The 22,969-nt window shown below is 32.7% G+C and overlaps 7 protein-coding genes and 1 long non-coding RNA gene across 11 annotated transcripts; 5 read left to right on the forward strand and 3 right to left on the reverse strand.

Annotated features, from left to right (window-relative positions):
* The first annotated feature begins 378 nt into the window (after positions 1 to 378).
* LOC114882276 (putative nuclease HARBI1) lies at positions 379 to 1,046 on the forward strand. The gene is given in 4 exon segments (XM_046286871.1): positions 379 to 547; positions 630 to 733; positions 800 to 821; positions 824 to 1,046. Coding segments are annotated over 4 exon segments (435 nt in total). The 3' UTR covers positions 964 to 1,046.
* A 1,781-nt stretch (positions 1,047 to 2,827) lies between these two features.
* Positions 2,828 to 5,839, forward strand: LOC114881559 (probable RNA-binding protein CG14230). Of its 2 annotated transcripts, XM_029198378.2 has the most exons (7): positions 2,828 to 2,934; positions 3,000 to 3,168; positions 3,240 to 3,425; positions 3,492 to 3,715; positions 3,794 to 4,056; positions 4,122 to 4,331; positions 5,587 to 5,839. In XM_029198378.2, exons 2-7 carry the CDS (start codon positions 3,061 to 3,063, stop codon positions 5,751 to 5,753), a joined length of 1,158 nt encoding a protein of 385 aa, XP_029054211.1. In that variant the 5' UTR covers positions 2,828 to 2,934; positions 3,000 to 3,060; the 3' UTR covers positions 5,754 to 5,839. The 2 variants fall into 2 exon arrangements, with proteins under 2 accessions (XP_029054211.1, XP_029054212.1); XM_029198379.2 differs by having other exon boundaries at positions 2,828 to 3,168; positions 5,576 to 5,633.
* On the reverse strand, positions 5,733 to 10,626 carry LOC114881558 (farnesyl pyrophosphate synthase-like). 3 transcript variants are annotated; one of them, XM_029198374.2, is made up of 8 exons: positions 10,494 to 10,626; positions 10,063 to 10,272; positions 7,716 to 7,884; positions 7,318 to 7,458; positions 7,038 to 7,241; positions 6,799 to 6,963; positions 6,461 to 6,673; positions 5,733 to 6,371 (listed from the first exon to the last, which is right to left on the reverse strand). In XM_029198374.2, the coding sequence occupies exons 1-8, from the start codon at positions 10,583 to 10,585 to the stop codon at positions 6,162 to 6,164; spliced, it is 1,404 nt and encodes a 467-aa protein (XP_029054207.1). In that variant the 5' UTR covers positions 10,586 to 10,626; the 3' UTR covers positions 5,733 to 6,161. The 3 variants fall into 3 exon arrangements, with proteins under 3 accessions (XP_029054207.1, XP_029054209.1, XP_029054208.1); XM_029198376.2 differs by lacking the exon at positions 10,494 to 10,626 and adding an exon at positions 10,419 to 10,483; XM_029198375.2 differs by lacking the exon at positions 10,494 to 10,626 and having other exon boundaries at positions 10,063 to 10,484.
* A 316-nt stretch (positions 10,627 to 10,942) lies between these two features.
* LOC114881557 lies at positions 10,943 to 11,934 on the reverse strand. Its single transcript, XM_029198372.2, has 3 exons — positions 11,627 to 11,934; positions 11,398 to 11,521; positions 10,943 to 11,163 (listed from the first exon to the last, which is right to left on the reverse strand). Exons 1-3 carry the CDS (start codon positions 11,660 to 11,662, stop codon positions 11,021 to 11,023), a joined length of 303 nt encoding a protein of 100 aa, XP_029054205.1. The 5' UTR covers positions 11,663 to 11,934; the 3' UTR covers positions 10,943 to 11,020.
* An 840-nt stretch (positions 11,935 to 12,774) lies between these two features.
* On the forward strand, positions 12,775 to 13,302 carry LOC114881561 (myb/SANT-like DNA-binding domain-containing protein 3). The gene is made up of 2 exons (XM_029198381.2): positions 12,775 to 13,002; positions 13,179 to 13,302. Exons 1-2 carry the CDS (start codon positions 12,826 to 12,828, stop codon positions 13,215 to 13,217), a joined length of 216 nt encoding a protein of 71 aa, XP_029054214.1. The 5' UTR covers positions 12,775 to 12,825; the 3' UTR covers positions 13,218 to 13,302.
* Positions 13,303 to 15,476: 2,174 nt separating this feature from the next.
* LOC114881556 (transmembrane protein 186) lies at positions 15,477 to 16,631 on the forward strand. Its single transcript, XM_029198371.2, has 2 exons — positions 15,477 to 16,248; positions 16,324 to 16,631. Exons 1-2 carry the CDS (start codon positions 15,936 to 15,938, stop codon positions 16,629 to 16,631), a joined length of 621 nt encoding a protein of 206 aa, XP_029054204.1. The 5' UTR covers positions 15,477 to 15,935.
* On the reverse strand, positions 16,612 to 17,866 carry LOC114881555 (28S ribosomal protein S7, mitochondrial). Its single transcript, XM_029198370.2, has 5 exons — positions 17,743 to 17,866; positions 17,450 to 17,632; positions 17,137 to 17,368; positions 16,918 to 17,055; positions 16,612 to 16,769 (listed from the first exon to the last, which is right to left on the reverse strand). The coding sequence occupies exons 1-5, from the start codon at positions 17,778 to 17,780 to the stop codon at positions 16,686 to 16,688; spliced, it is 675 nt and encodes a 224-aa protein (XP_029054203.2). The 5' UTR covers positions 17,781 to 17,866; the 3' UTR covers positions 16,612 to 16,685.
* A 1,303-nt stretch (positions 17,867 to 19,169) lies between these two features.
* LOC123988029 lies at positions 19,170 to 20,451 on the forward strand. The gene is made up of 4 exons (XR_006829601.1): positions 19,170 to 19,561; positions 19,664 to 19,850; positions 19,933 to 20,064; positions 20,154 to 20,451. It is a non-coding gene; the product is annotated as an uncharacterized LOC123988029 (long non-coding RNA).
* The last annotated feature ends 2,518 nt before the right edge of the window (positions 20,452 to 22,969 follow it).

Raw genomic sequence — 22,969 nt, forward strand, 5'->3', positions numbered from 1 at the left:
GTGAGCGTTTTTAGTGTATACCGGGTGTGCTGTACTCCGATACTAACCCTTACCCTGATCATAACCCTAACCCTAACCCTAACCCTAACCTTAACCTTAACGCTAGCAATAGTAAAAACTGCCAATTATAATAGAAATTGAATGAAAGCCAAGTTTAGACTAATTTACCTACAAATTCTGTTTTACAAGTCAATATGGCGTCGAAATAACCCGTGATATACGCTAAAAACGCTCACTTTTACACACGTATAACTTCTGAACCGATGGATTCCGCGCCTTAAAACTAGGATTTTCAGATTCTACTCGTAAAATACTTCAAGAAGTTAAAAAAAAAAGGCCATAATTTTTGGGCCCCTGAGGTAAAGTTCAGCCAACACGATGAATGTTACTCAGCCCACAGTCTCCCGCATAGTATTTAGGGTGAGTTTACTAATAGGCAGTCTGATGATGGAGTATATCAAGTTTCCCAGGGATCCGGACAATTCCACTCAAAATCGCAGGTTATTCAATAATCTGGGACAGGGAAACGGAGCTATTGGTTTACCAGGTGTGGATTTTATATCATTATAACTTTTTCTATATATACATATACATACATACATACATATACAATGTAATTGATTTACCAGGTGTGGATGGCGCTATTGATTGCACCCACATTAGATTAACAGCATTCAACAACATGGAAGAAATGTACAGAAATAGAAAAGGATATTTTTCATTGAATGTTCAGGTATGTCATTAAGTTATTTATTTTAACCAGTATTCATTGAAATGAACCATATTAATATAAATGCAGGCTGTCGTGGGTCCTCGTATGGAATTTTCCGTACATCCCGATTACACATGCGATATGTGACGGGAGAATTAGATGGAATCTTTGTCGGGGATGGTGGATATCCATGTCTGCCTTTTCTCATGACACCCCTGCGGAATCCACAGACTGAAGAAGAAATAAGGTAATACTGATACTGTTTTACTTGTTTATTTACTTGTTTACTCGACTGATTGATGCACAAATTAACATTAAATTATTTGATCGACACAGGTACACTCAGTCCCATCGAAGTTGTCGTAGTGAAGTTGGCGCGCTAACGCGTTCACGCCGCGGCGGCGTTAGCGCGCCAATTTCACTGCGACAACTTCGATGGGACTGAGTGTACAATGAAATCCAGATCAGGACCCGACAGATGGTAGAAAGAACGTTCGGTGTTTGGCATTCTTGTAGAAGAAGATGGAATTTAAAACCAAAATGAAGATGGAAAAGAATTATTAGGAAACGTGGAAAATGTTAATGGCATTGATGGATTTGCTACACGTGAAGCACTGATTGCCCGTATGTTTCATTGTGTAATTGTGTCAAACGAAATGTAATAAGGGGTTTTTCATGCCGCAAGGCTTTTTCACCTTATTGTGTCTATCGATCGAATAAATAATCATTATTCTTTCAGCTCAAATTGGTTTAATTTATTGATTAAAATACCCTCATCCTCAGTCATATCACAACCTATACCTTAAACCACAGGATTTTTGCAATATCTTTTGCAATCACATACTGCTGATTTATTAATGATCTTCAGTAATCGATAAGTTTGCTACAACTACTTTTAATTCATTTTTTAGGATTCATAATCAATACAAAGAATTACATTTAAATTTTATTTTTAAATAATTTCAGTGGATAATTTAATTTTGTGTTATTTTGTGTTCATATTTCAGAATAAAACTTTAAATATAAGAGATTTTTATAACGTATGTGATAACGTTAATTATACAATTGTTCTTAATAAATTTGGCTTTTTTTATTAATAAATTTGGCTCTGTCTATCGCTCGCTCAATTATTTGAATTCAATTCAAAAACCGCGTCACTAAGTAAGAAATAATGCTACATTTTCAAGAATCATTTTCATTGGTTGTTACAGTAGAAAATCGACGGAAATAGCCGAAAGTCAAATAAGTATTGCTTAACCACGGACTTTACTAAGCAAAGCTTATTCATCGTTTTCTTAACTAAGTCGGTCTTATTCTCCAACTCTGAATACATAGCGACTTAAGCATTGCTTATTCGAATAAGACGATCTTTATAAAGAACGTCTTAAGTCCTCACTTAAGTCGCGACTCTGAATACGGTCCTATGACGTTGTACTGACCTGTCGAAGTACGCCAAGTACACACATTTTCATGTACTCGTATTTTTTAAACTATTGGTTTCCTAAACTTTTAACTTGCATTTTCGGACTTTTGAGGTCAAAAACTACAAGATTTGATCATTTTTAACCAAAAATTTGTGGTCCCTTAAGACGAAGTTTAGCCTTCCTTCCGGCTAGCTTCATGTATATATACAGGGTGTTCCGTAACTTGTGTAACTCTCGGAAACGGTGGGTTGCTCGGGTGATTCTGAACAACATTTTCCTTTACCAAAATGTCGTTTGAAGCTTCGTTTTTGAGTTATTAAAGAAAAACACTGGCCAATCAGAGCGCGCGCTGAGCCACGGGAGCGTTGGCTTTTAACGGCGCTCGGTCATGGTCGTGAACAAATGCATTGGCACAGCGTAGGTATCAAGGGAAGAGTGCGACAAATGTTACATCGTCTTAAATCAATAATAATGTGAAATCATTCGTTATTCATGAACAACAAAGACGATGTAACATTTATCGCACTCTTCCCTTGATACCTACGCTGTGCCAATGCATTTGTTCACGACCACGACCGAGCGCCGTTGAAAGCTAACGCTCCTGTGGCTCAGCGCGCGTCCGGCGCGCGCTCTGATTGGCCAGTGTTTTTCTTTAATAACTCAAAAACGAAGCTTCAAACGACATTTTGGTAAAGGAAAATGTTGTTCAGAATCACCCGAGCAACCCCCCGTTTCCGAGAGTTACACAAGTTACGGAACACCCTGTATGTGTATATAGGTGCTGTGGAGTAGGCCCAAGTAGGTTGTGATTGTGTATGTAATAGGTTATGTTTCTTCACTCAAACGTGTTTGATTTGATACAGATTTTTTTATATAAGTAAATAAGGAAAGTTTGTTTTAAATGATACAAATGAGGAAATAAAAATGTTTGAAGTTAGTGAATCTGAAAAGAAACGACTAAAATCATTGCAAGATAAGAAACAAGCTTATAGAACCAAAGAATTGATAGTGCAAAATGCATTAAAAGATTTGGTAAATATTTTATTAAAAACATGTTTATAGTTGTGTATTTTTTGTAATTTAAAGTACATTTATTTCTGTAGGATAAGAATTCGAATAAGAATAAAATAATATTTGATGAAGACATTAATGAAGAGGAACAAACTGAGACTAAAGGAAAAGTTAAAAAAAGGAAACGTGATTTGTTTGACAATAACGATAATGACGAAGATAATGAGTTTATTTGGGATAATGACAAATTTAAAATTAAAGAAAATAAATCAAGAATGGTAGGATTTTTGTAAATAAGTTTCATAAATAATCAATGTATTAAGTCAATGTATTATTAATTCTAGTTTCATGGGTCCAATTTTTCTGCAGGAACTGATGAACGGTTTAAACTTGACATACGTTTTATCGAAGATGATCATGTTTCAGATGAAAATGCTATAACACAAAAAGATGTTGAAACTGATTTAAAAAAGGAAAAGGAATTGCAGTTAGATATTTTAGAAAACATTCTTGGGGTACCATGTACTTCAAAAAATAAAAGTGCAACTACAGAATCAAAAGTTGCAAAGTATATAATCAAACAAATAAATAAATGATCAATGATTTACATTAATCCACTTACATATGTTACTTTTTAATTTTTCAGGAAAGGAATGGTTAGATATGATCCTACAAAAGAGAATCATAAAGAATATGAAATCAACACAGGGAAAGTAAATATACCTAAAAAAGAAGTTCAAAAGAAACAGAAAGTCAAAAAGAACACTGAAGATACTATTGAAAATCCACCAGTAGAAGTATCAAAAGATATTTACTTCTCAGTATCAGAATCGTTAACAAAAAGCTTAAGAGAAGGAGGAGGATTTAATTTGTTAAATAAATATGGAAATAAACAAAACAATGAAAAAGGTTAATTTCTTTAATATAAAAAAAAGTATTTCACAATACTTATTGTTTTCTTTCTACACTTGCAGAAGACAATGATTATAATGCAACACCCATAGAACCATCGCAACCTCCAAAATTTCAGCTCGATTTTAAATCAAAAAATCCATTCAAATATGATTCTACTGATGATGAACATGATAACAAGGAACTATATGGGAATAATGAACAACATATAAATGAGGAGTTTCAGGATACAAATAAATTCTTTTTCGATGCTAACGATACACGTTTTAGTGGTAAATATAAACAATTTAATTACACTGATGAGGGGAACTACACAAGTGTTACACTCATTTATTAATGAAACTCTGTAATGCTCCTCGAGTTTAACACACGTATACCCATTTTATGGGAGATGGCTAATTGGTTAATAGATATTAACAATTTAAAGTTAGTTACTTCGTATATTTTGAAGTATAACAAACTCATATGTACGTAGAAACGATGAGCCTTGTGGTTAATCACATGACTTAAAATCGAAAGGCCTACGGTTCAAATCCTTGAATCCGTTCCTAACTTTTTTTTAAAAGGATAGTTCATTTCTTATTGAATATCTATTACAGCTGCGCTATAGTCATTACATTTATTAATAATCCATTACTTACGCTGCAATTCTTATAGAATTTAAATTATGTTTTCTATCCAGTAGGTACAATAACATTGTTACGGCATCGTAAATTTACACACACTAATATTTATTCCATCTTCACGATTTTCTTCGCTTATGCATTCGAATGTACCACTAATTTGTACAAAATATGAATATAATTTCTGTCCTATTGCTTTGGATTCTCCTTTGATATCTTCTGTGATTTCTTCTGACGGTAGTATTAAATCTTCATCTTTTAGTAAACTTAGAAAAAAGGAAATTGCACTTGTCACCACTTCTTTTTTTACATTTTTATAATTTCGAGCCATACAATGGTTTGCGTTGATACAGCCATAGTAAACAAATGAATATCTACTTACTTATCTACTTATTTTATGTTCAGCAAATTTGTATACAACATGATTAAATAAGATCAAAACTGAAATTGTAAAAAATAATTGTCTGTAATGACAAATTAGGGCGTGTAAATTTACGATACCGTAACGATGCTAATGTATGTACTGAATAGAAAACATAATTTAAATTCTATAAAAATTGCAGCGTAAGTAACGGATTATTAATAAATTTTAAAAAAAAGATAGGAACGGATTCAAGGATTTGAACCGTAGGCTTTTCGATTTCAAGTCACGTGATTAACCACAGAGATCATCGTCTCTATGTGTGAGTTTGTTATACTTCAAAATGTACGAAGTAACTAACTTTAAATTGTTAATATCTTTTAAACAATTAGCCGTCTCCTATAAAATAGGGTATAGGTGTGTTCAACTCGAGAAGCTCTACAAGGTGGCAGAGTTTTATTAATAAGTGAGCGTAACACTTGGATAGTTCCCCTCGTAAGATAAGTATTTATGTATAAATATTAATCTACAGCAATATTTCAGAAGCTGTAAATTTTTTCTCCAAAGAATACGTGCCTGATGATACTTTTAAAAATCTCAGGTATGAATTGAAACAAATTATGCGTTCAAAAATTCGAAATAATATAAAAAAAGTTCAACCATTGGGACGTAAAAAAAGTATAAAAAGATTATCTAAAAATGTTCATTGAACAATTTATTAAAAATGTAAACAAGAACATTGAGTTTATAAAGATCCCTTTACAAAAAAGAAATAAAATTTCTGTAAGAAAATATACATATATGTACATACCATACAAATTTGTTTAATACGCAATGAACATTTGTTTATCACTTCATTATTTACTACTATAGGTATTCATTGTTTAATAACCGTTACAACAGATTGCTGTCTTTTCCTTTATAAGTTCAACATTATTGTAGAATTGCTTTTAATTATTAAAAATATAATACGGCTGTTACTTGTTCGTATGTTCTCTTAAATGAAATAATAAATGCTTAATTCTTAGAATAAACTCACAGATAGAAGGAAGCACGTTATACATATGTTCTCTCTTAAACTGTAGTAGTGGTTTGGTCCATTGTTTTCAAGAATATAATTAATCTTTTCTAGCCACCCTGCGGCATGCTCTTTCAAGTAATTTTAGGAAATAATCATGTGGAAGTCCACGTGATATTTGTTGTATGTGCGTCATTAGTAGATTGTACGTTTCTTCTTCGTAGATAGCATAAGTATTTGGTAAACCTAATTCATCGTAAAGCTGTTTCACGTGATTCGATTTTTCTATATCAGACTGACCATAACAGTGCTACATAATTAATACAAGTTATCAGTATTCTTATTTAACAAAAGAATTAAAAGATACTATAAAATATTATTAACAGTATATACGTTTACCTCTAACATTTTTCTTTGTTCTGGTGTAACACGTTGTAGCGCTACCACAACAAGCCATGAACATTTTCCCGCCTCTATATCTGAACCAGTTTTCCCAGTAGCTTCTGTGCTTCCATAACAATTCATATAATCATCTTGCACTTGAAAAAAGTGACCCATTTCTAGCAAAATTGTTTTTGCTTGCCTATACATTTCTGGATCTTTTATGCCAGCCTATCATAAATATTTCATATACATAAATATAGGATTACAAAAATTAAGATTTGAAAGCTCCCCTTGTAAAGTAATGTATATAATACATATACAATTAAATGAAATTATGTGAATAATAAACTTACAAAACACATTGCAATTGTAGTTGGTAACACAAACGTGTAATAAGCTGTTTTATATTTTGCGATAGAATTATACCGATCCATTGTAAAGAGATCCAAATTTGATTTTTTTCCAAAATTTGTTGATAATAAATCAAGACATTGACCCATTGACGTTCTTAAAGTAGTCTAAAAATTTATCTTCTGTACCATAATACTGATTTATTTTAGAAATTTTTTAGCATGTACTCTTTACTACTTACATCTAAAAATAATTCCATGAGGCTCACATAACAATCTTTTGACCTGAAGTGTTTTCTAAGTAATTGATATATGCACATTTCCAACATTATACCATCATTTATAGCTGCTAATCCAGTATCATTGTTTAAGTACCAGCATGGTGCATTGCGCCTCATCGTTGATTGATCTTGAATATCATCAATCACCAATAAAAATGCTTGCAACTATATTAAAACATTATTCTATTACTATATGGAAAATATTCACATTTTTAAGTTAACTGAATAAAAAAGTCAATACCAATTCTATACACCAGCCTAGAATTCGGGATAGACGAATATTTTCTTCTGTCAATTGATTATCAGAAGCAAACGATTTGAAAGCATACACAACTGATAATGCTCTGTTCTTTCTTCCTACAGGAACATTATACTGTAATACCTGAAAATTAAAAAGGATGCATTTTTTATTATTATTATATTTATAGTATTTAATATGCAGAAAAAGTCAGTCAGTCAGTTTTCCCACACTTATTTTGAAATAACTAATATACAGAATATATCAAAAACATATTCTATACATTTCAGTAATGCCCGGAAGCAGAACTGGAACCATAGTGCATCTTACACCCGAGCATCGCTGTATATCATTTCAATCATCTATGTATATATTTTAATTCTTAAGTTACAAAAGAATACCTTCGCCAACCATTTGGTAACATCTGGTATATCAAGATGACGACCAGCATCGGTGAGATCTCGTACAACATCCGGCCATATAGCCATTAATTCACGACTTTCATCTTTATTCGATAAAAATGTGGGCTCAGTCACCGAGTACATCGTTCGTACATTGGCGCTGTTTGATCTAAAGAATAAAAATTGTAATGTTTATTAAACAATTAATGTGTACATACATATTACATCAGAAATTATCAAGGGAGCTTTGGGTTTCCCCCACTATAGCCCCTTATAAGATATTCCACTGTTCTCACTTAAATGTAACGCCTTGTATATGGTAGCAAGCGTGTTAAACTAATAATGTGAAATAGTAAATTAATAAATTAAATGATTATGACGTTATTAATAACTGTGATTAAAATGGTAATTTTCACGGTAACAGTCAACGTGTTAAATTTCTCCATTACAGTACTTTTCAGATAAATATAACGTGACCGACACTATACGTACTTTGAATTCATTTTGAAGAAAAAAGAGATTCTTTGAACCGGTATGAATCTAATGCAGAATATGTTGTACAAACTACCTTACATCCTCTATATATATTCACATACAAAAATATACAGGGTGTCTCTATTTACTTCCAAATAATTCAAAATGGTACATTTTTATGCACTTATGTACAAGTAGGTGTAATAGGGATTAGTAATGAATTTTTTATTTCAACATAAATGAAAAAAATATTGAATTTATTTCATAGTCTGTAGTTTATATATATTCAATCTCTTATATTTATTTTTCATACGAGATATTTATTTTATCGTATGATGATGATACCCTTTCCTGATTAAATACCTTCGAAATATCAGCTTACGCGGAAAGTTCTGGCATTTTTTGTGTTGATGAAAAGTACAATGTACATTTTGTTGTGCCTTTTCTGGGCACAAATTTTTTCTTTTAAATTAATGAAGAAAACGATGATTCACAACAATCATTATTGACCGATATGTCGTTATTCTTCAAATGTGACATAACTAATAATTTATTTTACAATAACTTTACGTCGATAACGAGAGCGGAGGGAATTCAATAATAATATTGAAAACTTGCATTCTGCGGAAATAAAAATACCTTCCACACATATTATTCGTATTATAGAAATTTTCCTAATTTTTTATTTGACTCACTGTGTATATTTTAAATATTAACATAACAATATACCAGGTCATATAGAGGTTGTATATCAAATACAGTGTTATATACACTAAGTTTCAAAACTATTCATCTACCTTTTAAAATAAAATAACTTTTTAAAAACTGGATCAACTTTTGAGACCCACTATATATTTTAACGAATATCAATTGTTAATCTATGTTACCTAAATAGATTATCTGAATAAGAGTCAACACAGTGGGCCATGGCAACATTTTTTAAATCAATTGAGCGCAGTATAAATATCAAAATAAATTTAACATGAGTTAGTTCCGTTTATCTAAAAATACAGGTTTAGTTTACAGCATGTCATCATTTGAAGAAGATATAAAAGAAGCAGTAGAAGCTTCGAAGGTACGTCATAAGCACGTTTGAATTGTTTCTAGAAATATTATAAATTAATGTGTAGGTATCTATAGATATTAGAAATTACAAACAAAAACTGTAAAATCATAAAATATAAAATCATAGAATGAAGGCGATGAAATCGGATCGGAGATAAGCAAATCCGTTACAGTAATTTTAAAAGCGGTAACGCAACGTGGAACGCAAACTACGATACAATGCTATCCTGACCAAAGTAAAGAAACTTTCATCGACATGATTATTAATACAAAAATATAAGTAAATAGTATTGAACATAAATATCACGACAAAGGAAGAAAGAGTTTGGTATAAATTAAATTAAATTGTCCTTTTTGCAAGCCGAACACCTTTACAGCAAGCAGAATAAACAAATATAAAAAGCGAAAGTGAAATGATAACACATTTGCAATTTAACTTAAAAGGAAAATTTACATATTAACTGAACTGAAATTAATTATATACAGTTGTCTTTGTTTCCAATTACATCACTCATCTGATTTGGTAATGAAATATTATCATTGTATGCATGTAGATTACCCCACCAAACTATGTTATTTTTAAATAAGAATACAAAAAAATGTGTAATTAAAGAACACCCTGTATATATTAAGTGCTTATATACACATATGTATGTATATATATATTTGTATACACATATATAAAATGAATAATGTGTGTTAGTTTTTGGTATTTAGCAATTGATATATATACATTATACATACGTATTCGCAGTATGTATTTAACACAAATTTTGTCACATTTAATATAATTTAAATTTTTACTTACCTTAAGTATTCCAAGCATGGTATGTCTGTTTTATAACGTAAATGATGTATTTTAGATGCGGGTAGTAAAGTGTTGTTTCTAATATATACAGTGTCAACAAAATATTTCGGAACATTCCATTTGAACAACAATGGAATATATCTTTGCAGAGTGACAGACATTATTACCTTTAGAAAAATATAACAATAATAGTTCGTTCGTAACCTCTTTCTGCAAAATAATAACGAACTATTTGTATATATTGGTTTATTTATTAAACATAAACAAGAATCTGCGATTTAACAAGAATGTTCACAAATAATATGTATAAAAGCAAAATAAAGATATATATTTAAGATTAAAAAATGTAAATTTACATAGCGTTGAAAAATGAACGTCAGAATCTAAAATCGTTAACACGCGACATGATACTTATATGTATGCATACTAACGTAGTTCGGTGAAAACAAGACATATTTGGATACATATATGTATGTATGAACGATAACGGGACATTGAATAAAATGTGTATGTATATACACATAATTATGTTCTTATACACACATTCATCGCTTTGTATAAACTAGTTTATAAATGAATTCAAATTTAACATATTTATATATGTATGAATAGATAAATATACGACTGCTATTTTAATTATTTTGAAGTTAATTTCAAATTTCAAGTTAACTTCAAAATGATAATAGAACTTTTATTTTATGTATAATTAATAATGCTGCAAATATACATGAAAGATTTAATATAAAAATATCATTTAAATATATTGTAATGATTGAATTTTGAATAAAATTTTTCTAATATTTACTACTATTCTATTAAGAAATAATTAAGAAGTTTATCATATCTTGGTGGAAGAAGGTATTATTTATTTGTGTAAGGATATTATTTATTCTATTTATTACATTCTATTACCTATTACATAATTATTTACAAAGAAAAGTATCATAAAAACTGTTTATCACTTGAAAGGTACTTTATTAGAAGGTGCAGGTAATCTGTACTTCGCTAACTCCACTTCTGCTTCTCCAAAACTATCTATATGGTAACAAAAATATTCTGGATTTTTATATTCTTTATCTTTGGCAGCACCTGGTCCTACAGCTAGAAGACAAGAATTTAAAAAATGATATACAATATCTATGGTTAATATATGGAAACAAATATTTTTGTCATTCTTTGATTTATGTTTTTTCTGTTATTTTCATATAGAACGTTATTAAATAGTTTAAAAACGTATATTGTTATGAGATGCACCATGTTGTGTACTACTCTATGTAAAAATTATAACTAAGCAACATATGTATTAATAAATTGCACAAATATTTCATGTCTTACGTTCATTTGGAATTTCAAGACATTTGTTGCTAAGTCCTGCAACATTTGGGTTAATTTTCGATGGATTACTCGATTTTGATGGCTTTTTTGTACTCAGAAATCGCAATAATGTAAGGTTTCCTCTCTAAAATAATTAAATCTTTTATAAACAATAATGGTAATTATGAAAGAGCATATATAATATTTTAAATATTTAATAGCTTAAGATATGAATAATTTTAAAGCATACCTGTATTAAAATTTCATTTGAAATGGAACGTAACATTTTGTTAATAATCGAGTTTTCTAAACAAACAATTCTTAATATTTATATAATCATATACACTTAACTAAGTATGTATGTATGTATGTACATGAGATCTGATTTATTAGTTCAAATTCGCAACAGTGATTGAGTGATTGTTCACAGTTGTTGCGAACCTCGCCTGTACTCGCCTGTATGTATGAGTGCAATATCGTGTGAATTTAGCTGCAAGCTTGTAATCGCAAATGTTGAATGAAATGTAATATGGCGACAATGCCATAAGAGTATGGGCCGTATTCAGAGTCGCGACTTAAGCAAGGACTTAAAACGGTCTTGACTAAGATCGTCTTATTCGAATAAGCAATGCTTAAGTCGCTATGTATTCAGAGTCGGAGAATAAGACCAACTTAGTTAAGGAAGCGATGCTTAAGCTTTGCTTAGTGAAGTCCATGTTTAAGCAATGCTTATTTGACGTTCGGCTACTTCCGTCGATTTTCTACTGTAACAACCAATGAAAATGATTCTTGAAAATGTAGCATTATTTCTTACTTAGTGACGCGGTTTTTGAATTGAATTCAAATAATTGAGCGAGCAATAGACAGAGCCAAATTTATTAATAAAAAAAGCCAAATTTATTAAGAACAATTGTATAATTAATGTTATCACATACGTTATAAAAATCTCTTATATTTCAAGTTTCATTCTGAAATACAAACACAAAATAATACAAAATTAAACTAACCACTGAAATTATTTAAAAATAAAATTTAAATGTAATTCTTTGTATTGATTATGAATCCTAAACTAATCTACAGCGAATTGAGCGATCGCGGTGTAGTGGCGACAAACGTGTTGCCATTCTTTTTATATTTCATTCGATATGTTAGCGACGGTATATGTTGGAGCCTTGTCCAAAGCAATTAGCCAGGCGCTATTATGCTTTCGTACCATTTATGATAGGGACCAGTGCTGGTAGCCAGGTATCAGCTACCAGGTATCAAAAGACTGTTCATACGAATGTAGAATGTGTAGAAAAGGCAAGCGGCCCGACGCTGTATTGCTAAAAATGTAGACTCTTTCGTAGTGGGGAAGGCATTGCCTTTTGGTAAGAAGACTGTGATGAACCGCACGGCACTTACCGTACAACCGTACATAGGAAAGGACAGTGCGATTTTCTATACAAAATGACCAGTAAGAAACATTTTACCGAAATCGATAAGAATACATTCGTGGCAGTATTAAAAAAGTTTTCGCACATAGTAGAAAATAAGAAAAGTGACAGTTCCACTCTGAAGAACAAAGAAGATGCGTGGCAGGAAATCACACAGCAATATAATATGTCTGCTGTGATTTCATCCAAGGTTTGTAGAATAAACGATATTATTACGTGAAACTGGGAATGCTTATTATATCGCTATTTGGAATTTGGAACGCACTGTGTGCGCTCGTATTGGTCGGCGTTTTTCCTTAATAATTTCAAAACGAAGCGACTTGCACTCATTCTGGGACACTCTGTGATATAAATTTTATTTTTCAGAGGAATACTGTACAGCTGAAAAAATGTGGAGTAACATGAAGGCTGCGCAACGAACCGCGATAATGAGGGAAAGACAATCCCGATTGGCAACAGGGGGAGGACCGGCAGAACCGGCAGCAGAAATAAACCCACAAATAGTGGAGATCGTGCCGTCGTTAAGCTGAATTTGAATTAAAAGAACTGAAAGGTAATAAACATTAAGAACAATCTTTTTAATAATTTATTTATATAAAATTTTCTAATTTTCTAATACGTTTTAATTTCAACCTCCTCTCATTATAATCCATCTTTGGAGCGGCGGAAGTGATTGGTCTTCGACGCTGCGATCCACGATTTCATCAATTTCATCCTTTTGGCATTCTGGGGAACGATTACCAATATCACAATGACCTTCTTCATGGCCCTCATCATTAATTTCCGTTGTAATGTAACTAATTTCTTGACTGGTGTTTATACTAATAGGATTCTTATCATCCACTTCGATATCGTCCAAAATGTATTCCTCATGGAATATGGCATCACGTTTGTTCGCCAATTCTTCTTCTGCGAAATCAGATGATAACACAGTTCTCGCATTCTTCATTACCGATGGCACGATCTCTGCTATTTCTGGGTTTATTTCTGCCAATCGAGATGGTCTTTTTTTCATAATCGCGCGTCGTTGAGCAGACTTCATGTTACTCCACATCTTTTTAAGTTTATAATCATCATTTTAATTATTTATGTTTTATTATTATGAATTGAATAAAAAAAGAATTTATAATAACAAATTACTGCTTTATTTTTCCACATCCCATCTCCGTACCGATTTAAAATGTATCGTCTAAATCTCTCTAACATGGAGAAATCCCATGGTTCAAGGTATAGGTTGTGATAGGACTGAGGATGAGGGTATTTTAATAAATAAATTAAATCAATTTGAACCGAAAGAATAATAATTATTTATTGGCTCGATAGACACAATAAGGGGAAAAAGCCTTGCGGCATAAAAAACCCCTTATTACATTACATTGCATATTTATATGACTTACTTGAAAACTTGCAGTAGCATAATACCGCAAACAAATTAACAGCTGCATCGCAGGAGGGATCGGTAAACCGCGAATATTACCTTTCTGCAGCCCTGCTTCAATTTTAGGCAAAATTCCATTTAAAACAGTCTTTGGTGAACCGGTAGCGTCTACGGAATTCTTCCTCGTCAAAACAATCAAACGGATCACTCACGTCTCGAATGTATCGCCTTGATATTTCTGGATGTTCATTCTGGATGTCCTCAATGTCCTCAATGTCCTCGATATCATCGATATCCTCGAAGTCCATTTTGTACTTAATCAAAACAAATTGTTGAATACACCACAATAACACCTTCAAACGCGTGTTTAAGTCCTCAATATCGTCGACTTAAAAACATAACTTCAATGAAGCCAAATAAGAACTTGTTTTCTACAAATAAGGCGGAGTTATTCGACTATGAATTCATAAGAGCTTAAGACTTTCTTAAGCATCGACTGTGAATCTACAGCGATAAGCATTTACTTTCCTGAGCAAATGCTTAAGACGTTGCTTATTCGGCGACTATGAATCTAGCATATGCTTAAGACCAGCTTAGAAATAAGTTGCGACTCTGAATACCGGTCAAAGCTTCAACCCGTCTTGTTACATTTCTTGAAAGGATAAAGTCTAAAAAAAAAGAAATACAAACTTCAATTTTTTAACGCAAAGTGTTTGTTTTATTAAAGGCCGCGCCAAAGAGGAGGTATAACAAGAGGCGACACTCCCGGCAGCACCTTTGATGTCGATGATTCGCTGTCCCTTTAATGGGTTGTATCAACGAGCGGGAAGTTTGAATGAATTGGATGTAATACTTTCTTTTCATAACAATTTTTTATAACTAGAAACCTTTTTGCGTCGTCAATTTTTCTGTATATTATTAATCGAAGTATTTACATTAATTTTACATAATTGAAAAGTGGGAAAGTAAGAAATATAATAAAATGATAATATTAGAAAATATATTTGAACATAAATTACACAATTATACAATAGGATGAGGGAAGGTTTCGGATAAAATATTTGAAGACATTACAATATTTACAAATTTAATACAATATGAAGTCTCCTATATTTTTAACGCAACTTTTAAAATTCCTATTACTATATTTAAGTGTATAATAAATTTTTAATCTAATAAATAACTTTAATTGCTTTAATAAATATCCTAGAGGAAAATTGTTACAAGGATGAATAAAACCAGTTACATTTCTACATAAATGATATATATTTTTACCTACATGGGTGCGAAGTAAAATATGTAGAATTCCTGATTTATGACGGTCTGAAATGCCATAAACTCTTGCTTTTTGGAGCATTCTGACAAAGAAGTTTCCACAAAATAGGGTATATACATACAGACGTACATAAATCCACAGTACAAACTGGTCGCGCGTTCACGACTATTCACGGCCGAAAACAAAGATTGCCGAATGGACCTTTAAATAGGTTGTATCTTTGTCTCTCTCTCAGAGTGTCGCCTCTTATTATACTTACTCTTTGGCCGCGCCGCGAGCAGACTGATCGTGAGCACTGAGCAGAGTGTGCTTCTATCCCGCTAGCGGTGTTAACCTCACTTCTCTTGACTTTTAAATAAGATTGTATATCTATTAACAATAGATTTTACACAAAACACGTGTATCTATATATAAATAAACAAAACAAAGCAAAATTATTTTTATATAAAGGACAATTATATAAGTTCACATGTGTTTACAAAATATATATTTTTACCGGCGATTAATATATCGTCAATATATTAAGGTTAACAATGTAATTAGACCATATAGTCATATTCCAGATGATAACAAAAATAAGTCATCATCAGAAATAATCAAATCGTTAAAATTTCCTGATTACCAATTAGTCTATGCTTTTCCATATATTGCCTTTCCTTGCCTTTTAAATGTAATGAAACGTAATCAAACTATCGTAGCTGGAGTAAGTGTACCAGTGCTTATAGGGTTACAAGTAACAGGTTTGATACCAGGAGATGAATGTATAAAACTTATATGTGTTTGTAAGATTGGAATTTAATTTCTTTATACTAAATGTATTTGAGATTATCATTTACATAATTTATTATGTATTTCAGGTTTTATAATTACTGTTTGGTTTCACGTTGTGTGCCATGCATGCAACAACCTTATTGGTTCTGTATGCTTAAAAGATAATGAAGAAGTTATAATATCATATGTAGATTATTGGGGTAAAAGAAGAGATTTAAAAACCAATGTTAATGATATTATATCTCCTACAGAAACAACTACCTCACTTATGAAATATAGTCTCTATAAAAAATTAGGTATCCAGTCATGTAAACAAGAGCTAAAAATAAATGTACCATATGGACGAATTATTGATGAAACGAGGTTTAAAAATATTTTTGGTGACAATGTATAATTCGTTTAATTGATTAATGTAAATCTATAAATAATAACTTCATTCTTAATTTCTTTATTCCAACCATCTGTAATGAGCATAAGCTCGATTTTCTTCACATTGTTTGTGTAAATCTTGTTTCTTTTTCACAGTTCGACCCTAAAATGAAAACAGTTGTGAAAATATTGTAAAATATAATTCCATAATTTACTTTAAATCAAATTAATTGTACTTCTAATCAACATTAATTCACTAAATACGACAAAAAAATGTTATAGATATAAGAGAAGTAAAAATGTACATGTACCTCGTTATTAGCAGCACTAATAAGTTCTTTTGCTAAGGCATCAACAAGATGGGTTTGATTTGGCTTGTCCTTTGCAGTTTCAATCAACCAATTCATTGATTTAAACTGACCTTTCCTCTCAGATATTGGTACAGGAACCTATACAAAATATTACCTTAAATTATTATATTTAAGATTTATTGAGACACTTATATGAACATAAATAAAATGTTATTATACCTTATATGTAATACCACCTCTTGATATATTATGTAAGTCTAAAATGGGTGTACAGTTCTCTATGGCACGATATAAAATAGTTTTTGGATCTAATACAATATTATCTTTTTCTTCAGGTGCTGCGTCATAGTACTTTTTCAGTTGTATTATTTTAATATTTTCAAAGGCAGTTTCTAATACTCTTCTGGCTACTGCTCTTTGACCTTTTCTCATAATATAATTTATAAATTTTCTGATACAGGTGAATTGTAAAGAATCAATTATACAGAATTATATTTTTTCTTTTATATAACTAAGGTATTTTATTATTTACCTAATTATCTCATCGTGAAATTCAGAACATGTATCAGAAGTTAAAGCTGGTTTGATAGGTGTATGAGATAATTGCTTTCCTTCTGGAGTTTCAAATATCTCTTTTTGTTGATCCTTTTTATAAACTGGTGGTACATATGATGTTGGAAATAAACTATAAAACTGGATACTTATTTGATTTTGCCTTAATCAAACATATATTGTTTATAATTGTTGAAGCACAGTATAAAATATATTTATTAATAGTAATAACATAAGAGAGTGAACAACTTACTGAAAATTATTTAGAATTACCTTAAAATTAGTAAATTGCAAGTTCTTTTGAGAATCATTTTTGCGTTTTCGTAAGTTAATTTTGACTTTATTATTGATTAACAGTTTAGCAAAATTGCGTGAGTGCAAACATGTATCAGATAAAACTGACGATGAATATACCTTTATTTTCGAGGGATCTTGAATTTGTCCCACAAGAACGAGCGCCGTTTGCTCTGTCCTAGTATAAGTGTGCACGGTTCACGCCAAAGATGGGTGACCGTGTGCTGTTGGCAACCTGTGGCAACCGAGGAAAGGCGGGAAGGCGAGAATAAGCAAATGAATGAATAATGAAACGAAGAAGGCAACGCGATGTAAAAGAAAAAGTAATGCAAAATAATTGACAAAAAGTTCGTTGGGCAAAAGAGGGGCTAAAACAGGCCCTCCAAGCTCCACTCTTGTGAATTTGATGCAAATTTTAACTGGGCGCAGAAAATCCAGACGGCGCTGATGTCGCTTCTGCTATGGAAGATTTATTCCATTGTTGCGCGTGGATTTCAGGTGTCTAGGGATTTTTGGATATTTACTACGTGGGTAAGGTGCCCGTGGAGCGCTAAAGCACTCTGCTCGCGGCGCGGGTTTTAATAAAGTACACTTTATTTTGAAGGAAGAATAATAGTTTATGTTTCTTTATTTTAGACTTTATCTTTTATGAAGAATGTATGCAAACGGGTTGAAGCTTTGAATCGTTCTGAGCTTGGCGGTGAAGATCCTCGATCGATGTTGGCTGCCATCCCCTCCTCGCTGGATCCTGAATCCTCCCTCAGGATCATCCCTGGTCCAATGGTGGTGGGGCCCATCCCTGTCCGGAGGCGGTCCCTCTCCCTGGCTTCGGTCCACCCTTGGGCGAGCGGAAGATGGTGGTGCTCCGCCAAGACTCGAGAACGATTCCGTGCACACGTGTTAAGAGAAAGCGTGGGATCCAGAGAAAACGTAAGATAACAAAAGGTCTCGCGCTAGCGAGCCAAGGCAACCCTTAAGAGAATTTACGACCCTCTGTAAATAAACAGGATGTCGAAGAGACTTCGACAGTTTCAAGAACCAACATGATTTTTGTTACGAGTAACGAATTAGATACAGCCCGCAATAAATTAGCTCTTTAGAAATTTCAAGTGTGATAGTCTTATTTCTCCGGATTTCCAACTCTCTCCCAGCACGATCACCCGTGTTGAGAGTTTTACAATATCTTATCTATTGTTTGTACATTCCTTTGAATTTTGGCTCCTAATTTATGAGCATTGATATAACATAATGCAGACATGCTGCAGTCATACTCTTATGGCATCGTCGCCATATTACATTTCATTCAGCGCTAGTGATTACAAGCTTGCGGCTAAATTCACATGATATCACACACATACATACAAGCGAGGTTCGCAACACCATGTATGAAATGAATAGTTAGGGCGGTATTCACAGTCGCAACTTATTTCTAAGCTGGGCTTAAACACATGCTTAAGACGTCGGCTAGATTCACAGTCGCCGAATAAGCAACGTCTTAAGTCTGAGCTTAAACATTTGCTTAGAAAAGTAAATGCTTATTGGTGTAGATTCACAGTCGATGCTTAATAAAGTCTTAAGATCTTATGAATTCATAGTCGAATAAGTCCGCCTTATTTGTAGAAAACGAGTTCTTATTTGGCTTTATTGAGGTTAGATTTTTAAGTCGACGATATTGAGGACTTAAGCACGCGTTTGAAGTTGTTATTGTGCAGTGATGGGACGAGAGAGAGTAGGTTAGGGTACACGAATACGGTAAAAGAGATTGTGTTTGCGGTATTATGCTACTGCAAGTTTTTAAGTAAGTCATAAATATATATCAGTATCACTACTCTTAAAAGAAGTAGAAAAAAATAAAAATTATCTATATATGTATATATATATATATGTACTGTAATTGTAGCTTATTCTGGTGGACACAATGAATGTTTCTCAGCCCACAGTCTCCCGTATAGTATTTAGGGTGAGTTTACTAATAGGCAGTCTGATGACGGAGTATATCAAGTTTCCCAGGGATCCGGACAATTCCACTCAAAATCGCAGATTATACAATAATCTGGGACAGGGAAACGGAGCTATTGGTTTACCAGGTGTGGATTTTATATCATTATAACTTTTTCTATATACATATATACATACATACATACATATACAATGTAATTGATTTACCAGGTGTGGATGGCGCTATTGATTGCACCCACATTAGATTAACAGCATTCAACAACATGGAAGAAATGTACAGAAATAGAAAAGGATATTTTTCATGACACCCCTGCGGAATCCACAGACTGAAGAAGAAATAAGGTAATACTGATACTGTTTTACTTGTTTATTTACTTGTTTACTCGACTGATTGATGCACAAATTAACATTAAATTATTTGATCGACACAGGTACAATGAAATCCAGATCAGGACCCGACAGATAGTAGAAAGAACGTTCGGTGTTTGGCATTCTTGTAGAAGAAGATGAAATTGAAAACCAAAATGAAGATGGAGAAGAATTATTAGGAAACGTGGAAAATGTTAATGGCATTGATGGATTTGCTACACGTGAAGCACTGATTGCCCGTATGTTTCATTGTGTAATTGTGTCAAACGAAATGTAATAAGGGGTTTTTCATGCCGCAAGGCTTTTTCACCTTATTGTGTCTATCGATCGAATAAATAATCATTATTCTTTCAGCTCAAATTGGTTTAATTTATTGATTAAAATACCCTCATCCTCAGTCATATCACAACCTATACCTTAAACCACAGGATTTTTGCAATATCTTTTGCAATCACATACTGCTGATTTATTAATGATCAATAATCGATAAGTTTGCTACAACTACTTTTATTTCATTTTTTAGGATTCATAATCAATACAAGGAATTACATATAAATTTTTCTTTTAAATAATTTCAGTCGTAAATTTAATTTTGTGTTATTTTGTGTTCGTATTTCACAATGAAACTTTAAATATAAGAGATTTTTATAACGTATGTGATAACAGTAATAATAAAATTGTTACTTTCTCAATTGAATTGATTTTGACTTAATAAATTTGGCTCTGTCTATTGCACGCTCAATTATTTGAATTAATTCAAGCGATAGCGTTAAAATTCAATTCAAAAAGCGCCGCTCTAACAAATAATGCTACAGTTTCAAGAATCATTTTCATTGGTTGTTACAGTAGAAAATCGACGGAAATAGCCGAACGTCAAATAAGCATTGCTTAACCACGGACTTTACTAAGCAAAGCTTATTCATCGTTTTCTTGACTAAGTCGGTCTTATTCTCCGACTCTGAATACATAGCGACTTAAGCATTGCTTATTCGAATAAGACGATCTTTGTAAAGAACGTCTTAAGTCCTTACTTTAGTCGTGACTCTGAATACGGCCCTACGATTTGCACGCATCAGACGTCAAATAGACATAAGAATAGTTCACTGATTCTCCGTCAGAGGCATTGATGGTATATTTGACTACGTTATCATCAGGGTCGATAAAAACACAAGTCAGTTGATAAATGTAAATTCGATAAATCAGACGATAAATGTAAGGCATAGTTGCCGTAACGTATTAAGACTTCTGTCACGCTGTTGCCACATCTGTTACAATTGTAACAGGCTCGAGCCGATTTTGATTCCTGCCAGACATAGAAAAGAATACAGTAATGCTTCGAAATAAGCAAGTGGTCTCTGCTTCGAAATAAGCAACTCCGTATCCCCTCTTCTTTGTTTCAAGTCGCCCGCAAAGTGAGAGGTACGAGAAATGAGTGAGAGGTCCATGAAAGCGCGAAGCCGATGTTTAGTGTAATAAATTTCACGCTCGACTGAGCAGTGACATCGGTTAGTAGAAGAAGGATGGAATATATATAATGCTTTCTCAGTCTGGTATATTTGCTTCGAAATAAAGCATAGTGCGAGAATGAGAGGGCATGCTATATTCTATCCTTGTCCAAAAAATAACATCGCTGCTCGGCCGATCACTTTATGATTTGCCGCTACCTCGGATCTCTCACTCGTTTCTCGCGTTCTCTATCGTCCCGTTTCGAGAACAAAGTCAAGCCGAATAGCATACCTGCTTCGAAATAAGCAACTGTTCGGTCCCGAGCCACTTGCTTATTTCGAAGCATTACTGTAGTGCGCTCGAGAGAGAAAGAGGTCCGAGAATGAAACGATACATATACTAATGTGTGCAACCATAAAACTTTTTTATTCATATTTATAATCATGTTTTTTTATCAATGAAATTGCAGATAGAATACTTGAAATGATATGCCAGAAAAATGAATTATAAAACTTGCACCATATACAGTAAAACCTGGATATATGCAACAAAAGTTTGTCTGGATATATGCAACATCGCTATCCCCTCCACTTGGGGGGATCCCCCTAAGCCGAACCGAGCCGCTCGGCGAGGAAACCGTGTAATATGACCCGACCGTAATATCGGTGTGACTAATACTAATTGAACGATAAAACTTTTTTATTTTTAAATTTTTCGTAATGAAACTTTTACTAATGCATTTGTGAGATTTTTCTGATTAAAATGGTACCAAACACGATATGATTTGGCTACATACGTATAAGGCAGGCCGTACACCAAAGATACATGAAACACGCAACATGCAACATGCAACACGTCGCATGTTGTGTACGAACGTAGAATAGGTAACGCGGCACGGTACAAACGATTTGTACGAACGTAGAATAGGTAACGCGGCACGGTACAAACGATTTGTACGGACGCAGAATCGACACCTCGCTTGGATATATGCAACATTAAATGCCCAGAATCGACACCTCGCTTGGATATTTGCAACGTTTAAATGCCCAGAATCGACACCTCGCTTGGATATATGCAACGTTTAAATGCCCAGAATCGACACCTCGCTTGGATATATGCAACGTTTAAATGCCCAGAATCGACACCTCGCTTGGATATATGCAACGTTTGAAACCCGAGTCGACGCCGCAACCGGTTTTCATTTCCAATCCTCCTTTGCTTTTCGCCAACTTTTAACATCAATTTTAGCAAGTAATTATAATTCAAACTATATCGTGTTTGGTATCATTTTAATCAGAAAAATTTCACCAATGCGTTAGTAAAAGTTTCAGTAAAAAAAAGTCAAAAATAAAAAAGTTTTATAGTTGAATTAGTTTAGTCACACCGATACGTTTCGGCTCTTTCCTTTTATCATCGGACCTCTCTCTTTCCA

This window comes from Osmia bicornis, chromosome 8, assembly GCF_907164935.1.
Source record: "Osmia bicornis bicornis chromosome 8, iOsmBic2.1, whole genome shotgun sequence".
NCBI lineage: Eukaryota > Metazoa > Arthropoda > Insecta > Hymenoptera > Megachilidae > Osmia > Osmia bicornis.

Bases quoted from the DNA above. Each gene is read 5' to 3' on its own strand.
- LOC114881559 (XM_029198378.2), top strand. From the start codon at position 3,061: ATGTTTGAAGTTAGTGAATCTGAAAAGAAACGACTAAAATCATTGCAA. The intron at 3,169-3,239 runs GTAAATATTTTA...TTATTTCTGTAG, and splicing joins AAAATGCATTAAAAGATTTG to GATAAGAATTCGAATAAGAA. The intron at 4,332-5,586 runs GTAAATATAAAC...GCAATATTTCAG, and splicing joins TAACGATACACGTTTTAGTG to AAGCTGTAAATTTTTTCTCC.
- LOC114881558 (XM_029198374.2), bottom strand. From the start codon at position 10,585: ATGTGTATATACATACACATTTTATTCAATGTCCCGTTATCGTTCATA. The intron at 7,242-7,317 runs GTATTGACTTTT...GTTTTAATATAG, and splicing joins TAGGCTGGTGTATAGAATTG to TTGCAAGCATTTTTATTGGT. The intron at 6,372-6,460 runs GTAAACGTATAT...TTAATTATGTAG, and splicing joins AACAAAGAAAAATGTTAGAG to CACTGTTATGGTCAGTCTGA.
- LOC114881557 (XM_029198372.2), bottom strand. From the start codon at position 11,662: ATGTTACGTTCCATTTCAAATGAAATTTTAATACAG. The intron at 11,522-11,626 runs GTATGCTTTAAA...TAATTATTTTAG, and splicing joins CAAATGAAATTTTAATACAG to AGAGGAAACCTTACATTATT. The intron at 11,164-11,397 runs GTAAGACATGAA...CTTGTCTTCTAG, and splicing joins TCTTGAAATTCCAAATGAAC to CTGTAGGACCAGGTGCTGCC.
- LOC114881561 (XM_029198381.2), top strand. From the start codon at position 12,826: ATGACCAGTAAGAAACATTTTACCGAAATCGATAAGAATACATTCGTG. The intron at 13,003-13,178 runs GTTTGTAGAATA...TTTATTTTTCAG, and splicing joins CTGCTGTGATTTCATCCAAG to AGGAATACTGTACAGCTGAA.
- LOC114881556 (XM_029198371.2), top strand. From the start codon at position 15,936: ATGTGTTTACAAAATATATATTTTTACCGGCGATTAATATATCGTCAA. The intron at 16,249-16,323 runs GTAAGATTGGAA...TATGTATTTCAG, and splicing joins TATAAAACTTATATGTGTTT to GTTTTATAATTACTGTTTGG.
- LOC114881555 (XM_029198370.2), bottom strand. From the start codon at position 17,780: ATGATTCTCAAAAGAACTTGCAATTTACTAATTTTAAG. The intron at 17,633-17,742 runs GTAATTCTAAAT...TGTTTGATTAAG, and splicing joins TGCAATTTACTAATTTTAAG to GCAAAATCAAATAAGTATCC. The intron at 16,770-16,917 runs GTACATGTACAT...TTTTCATTTTAG, and splicing joins TTAGTGCTGCTAATAACGAG to GGTCGAACTGTGAAAAAGAA.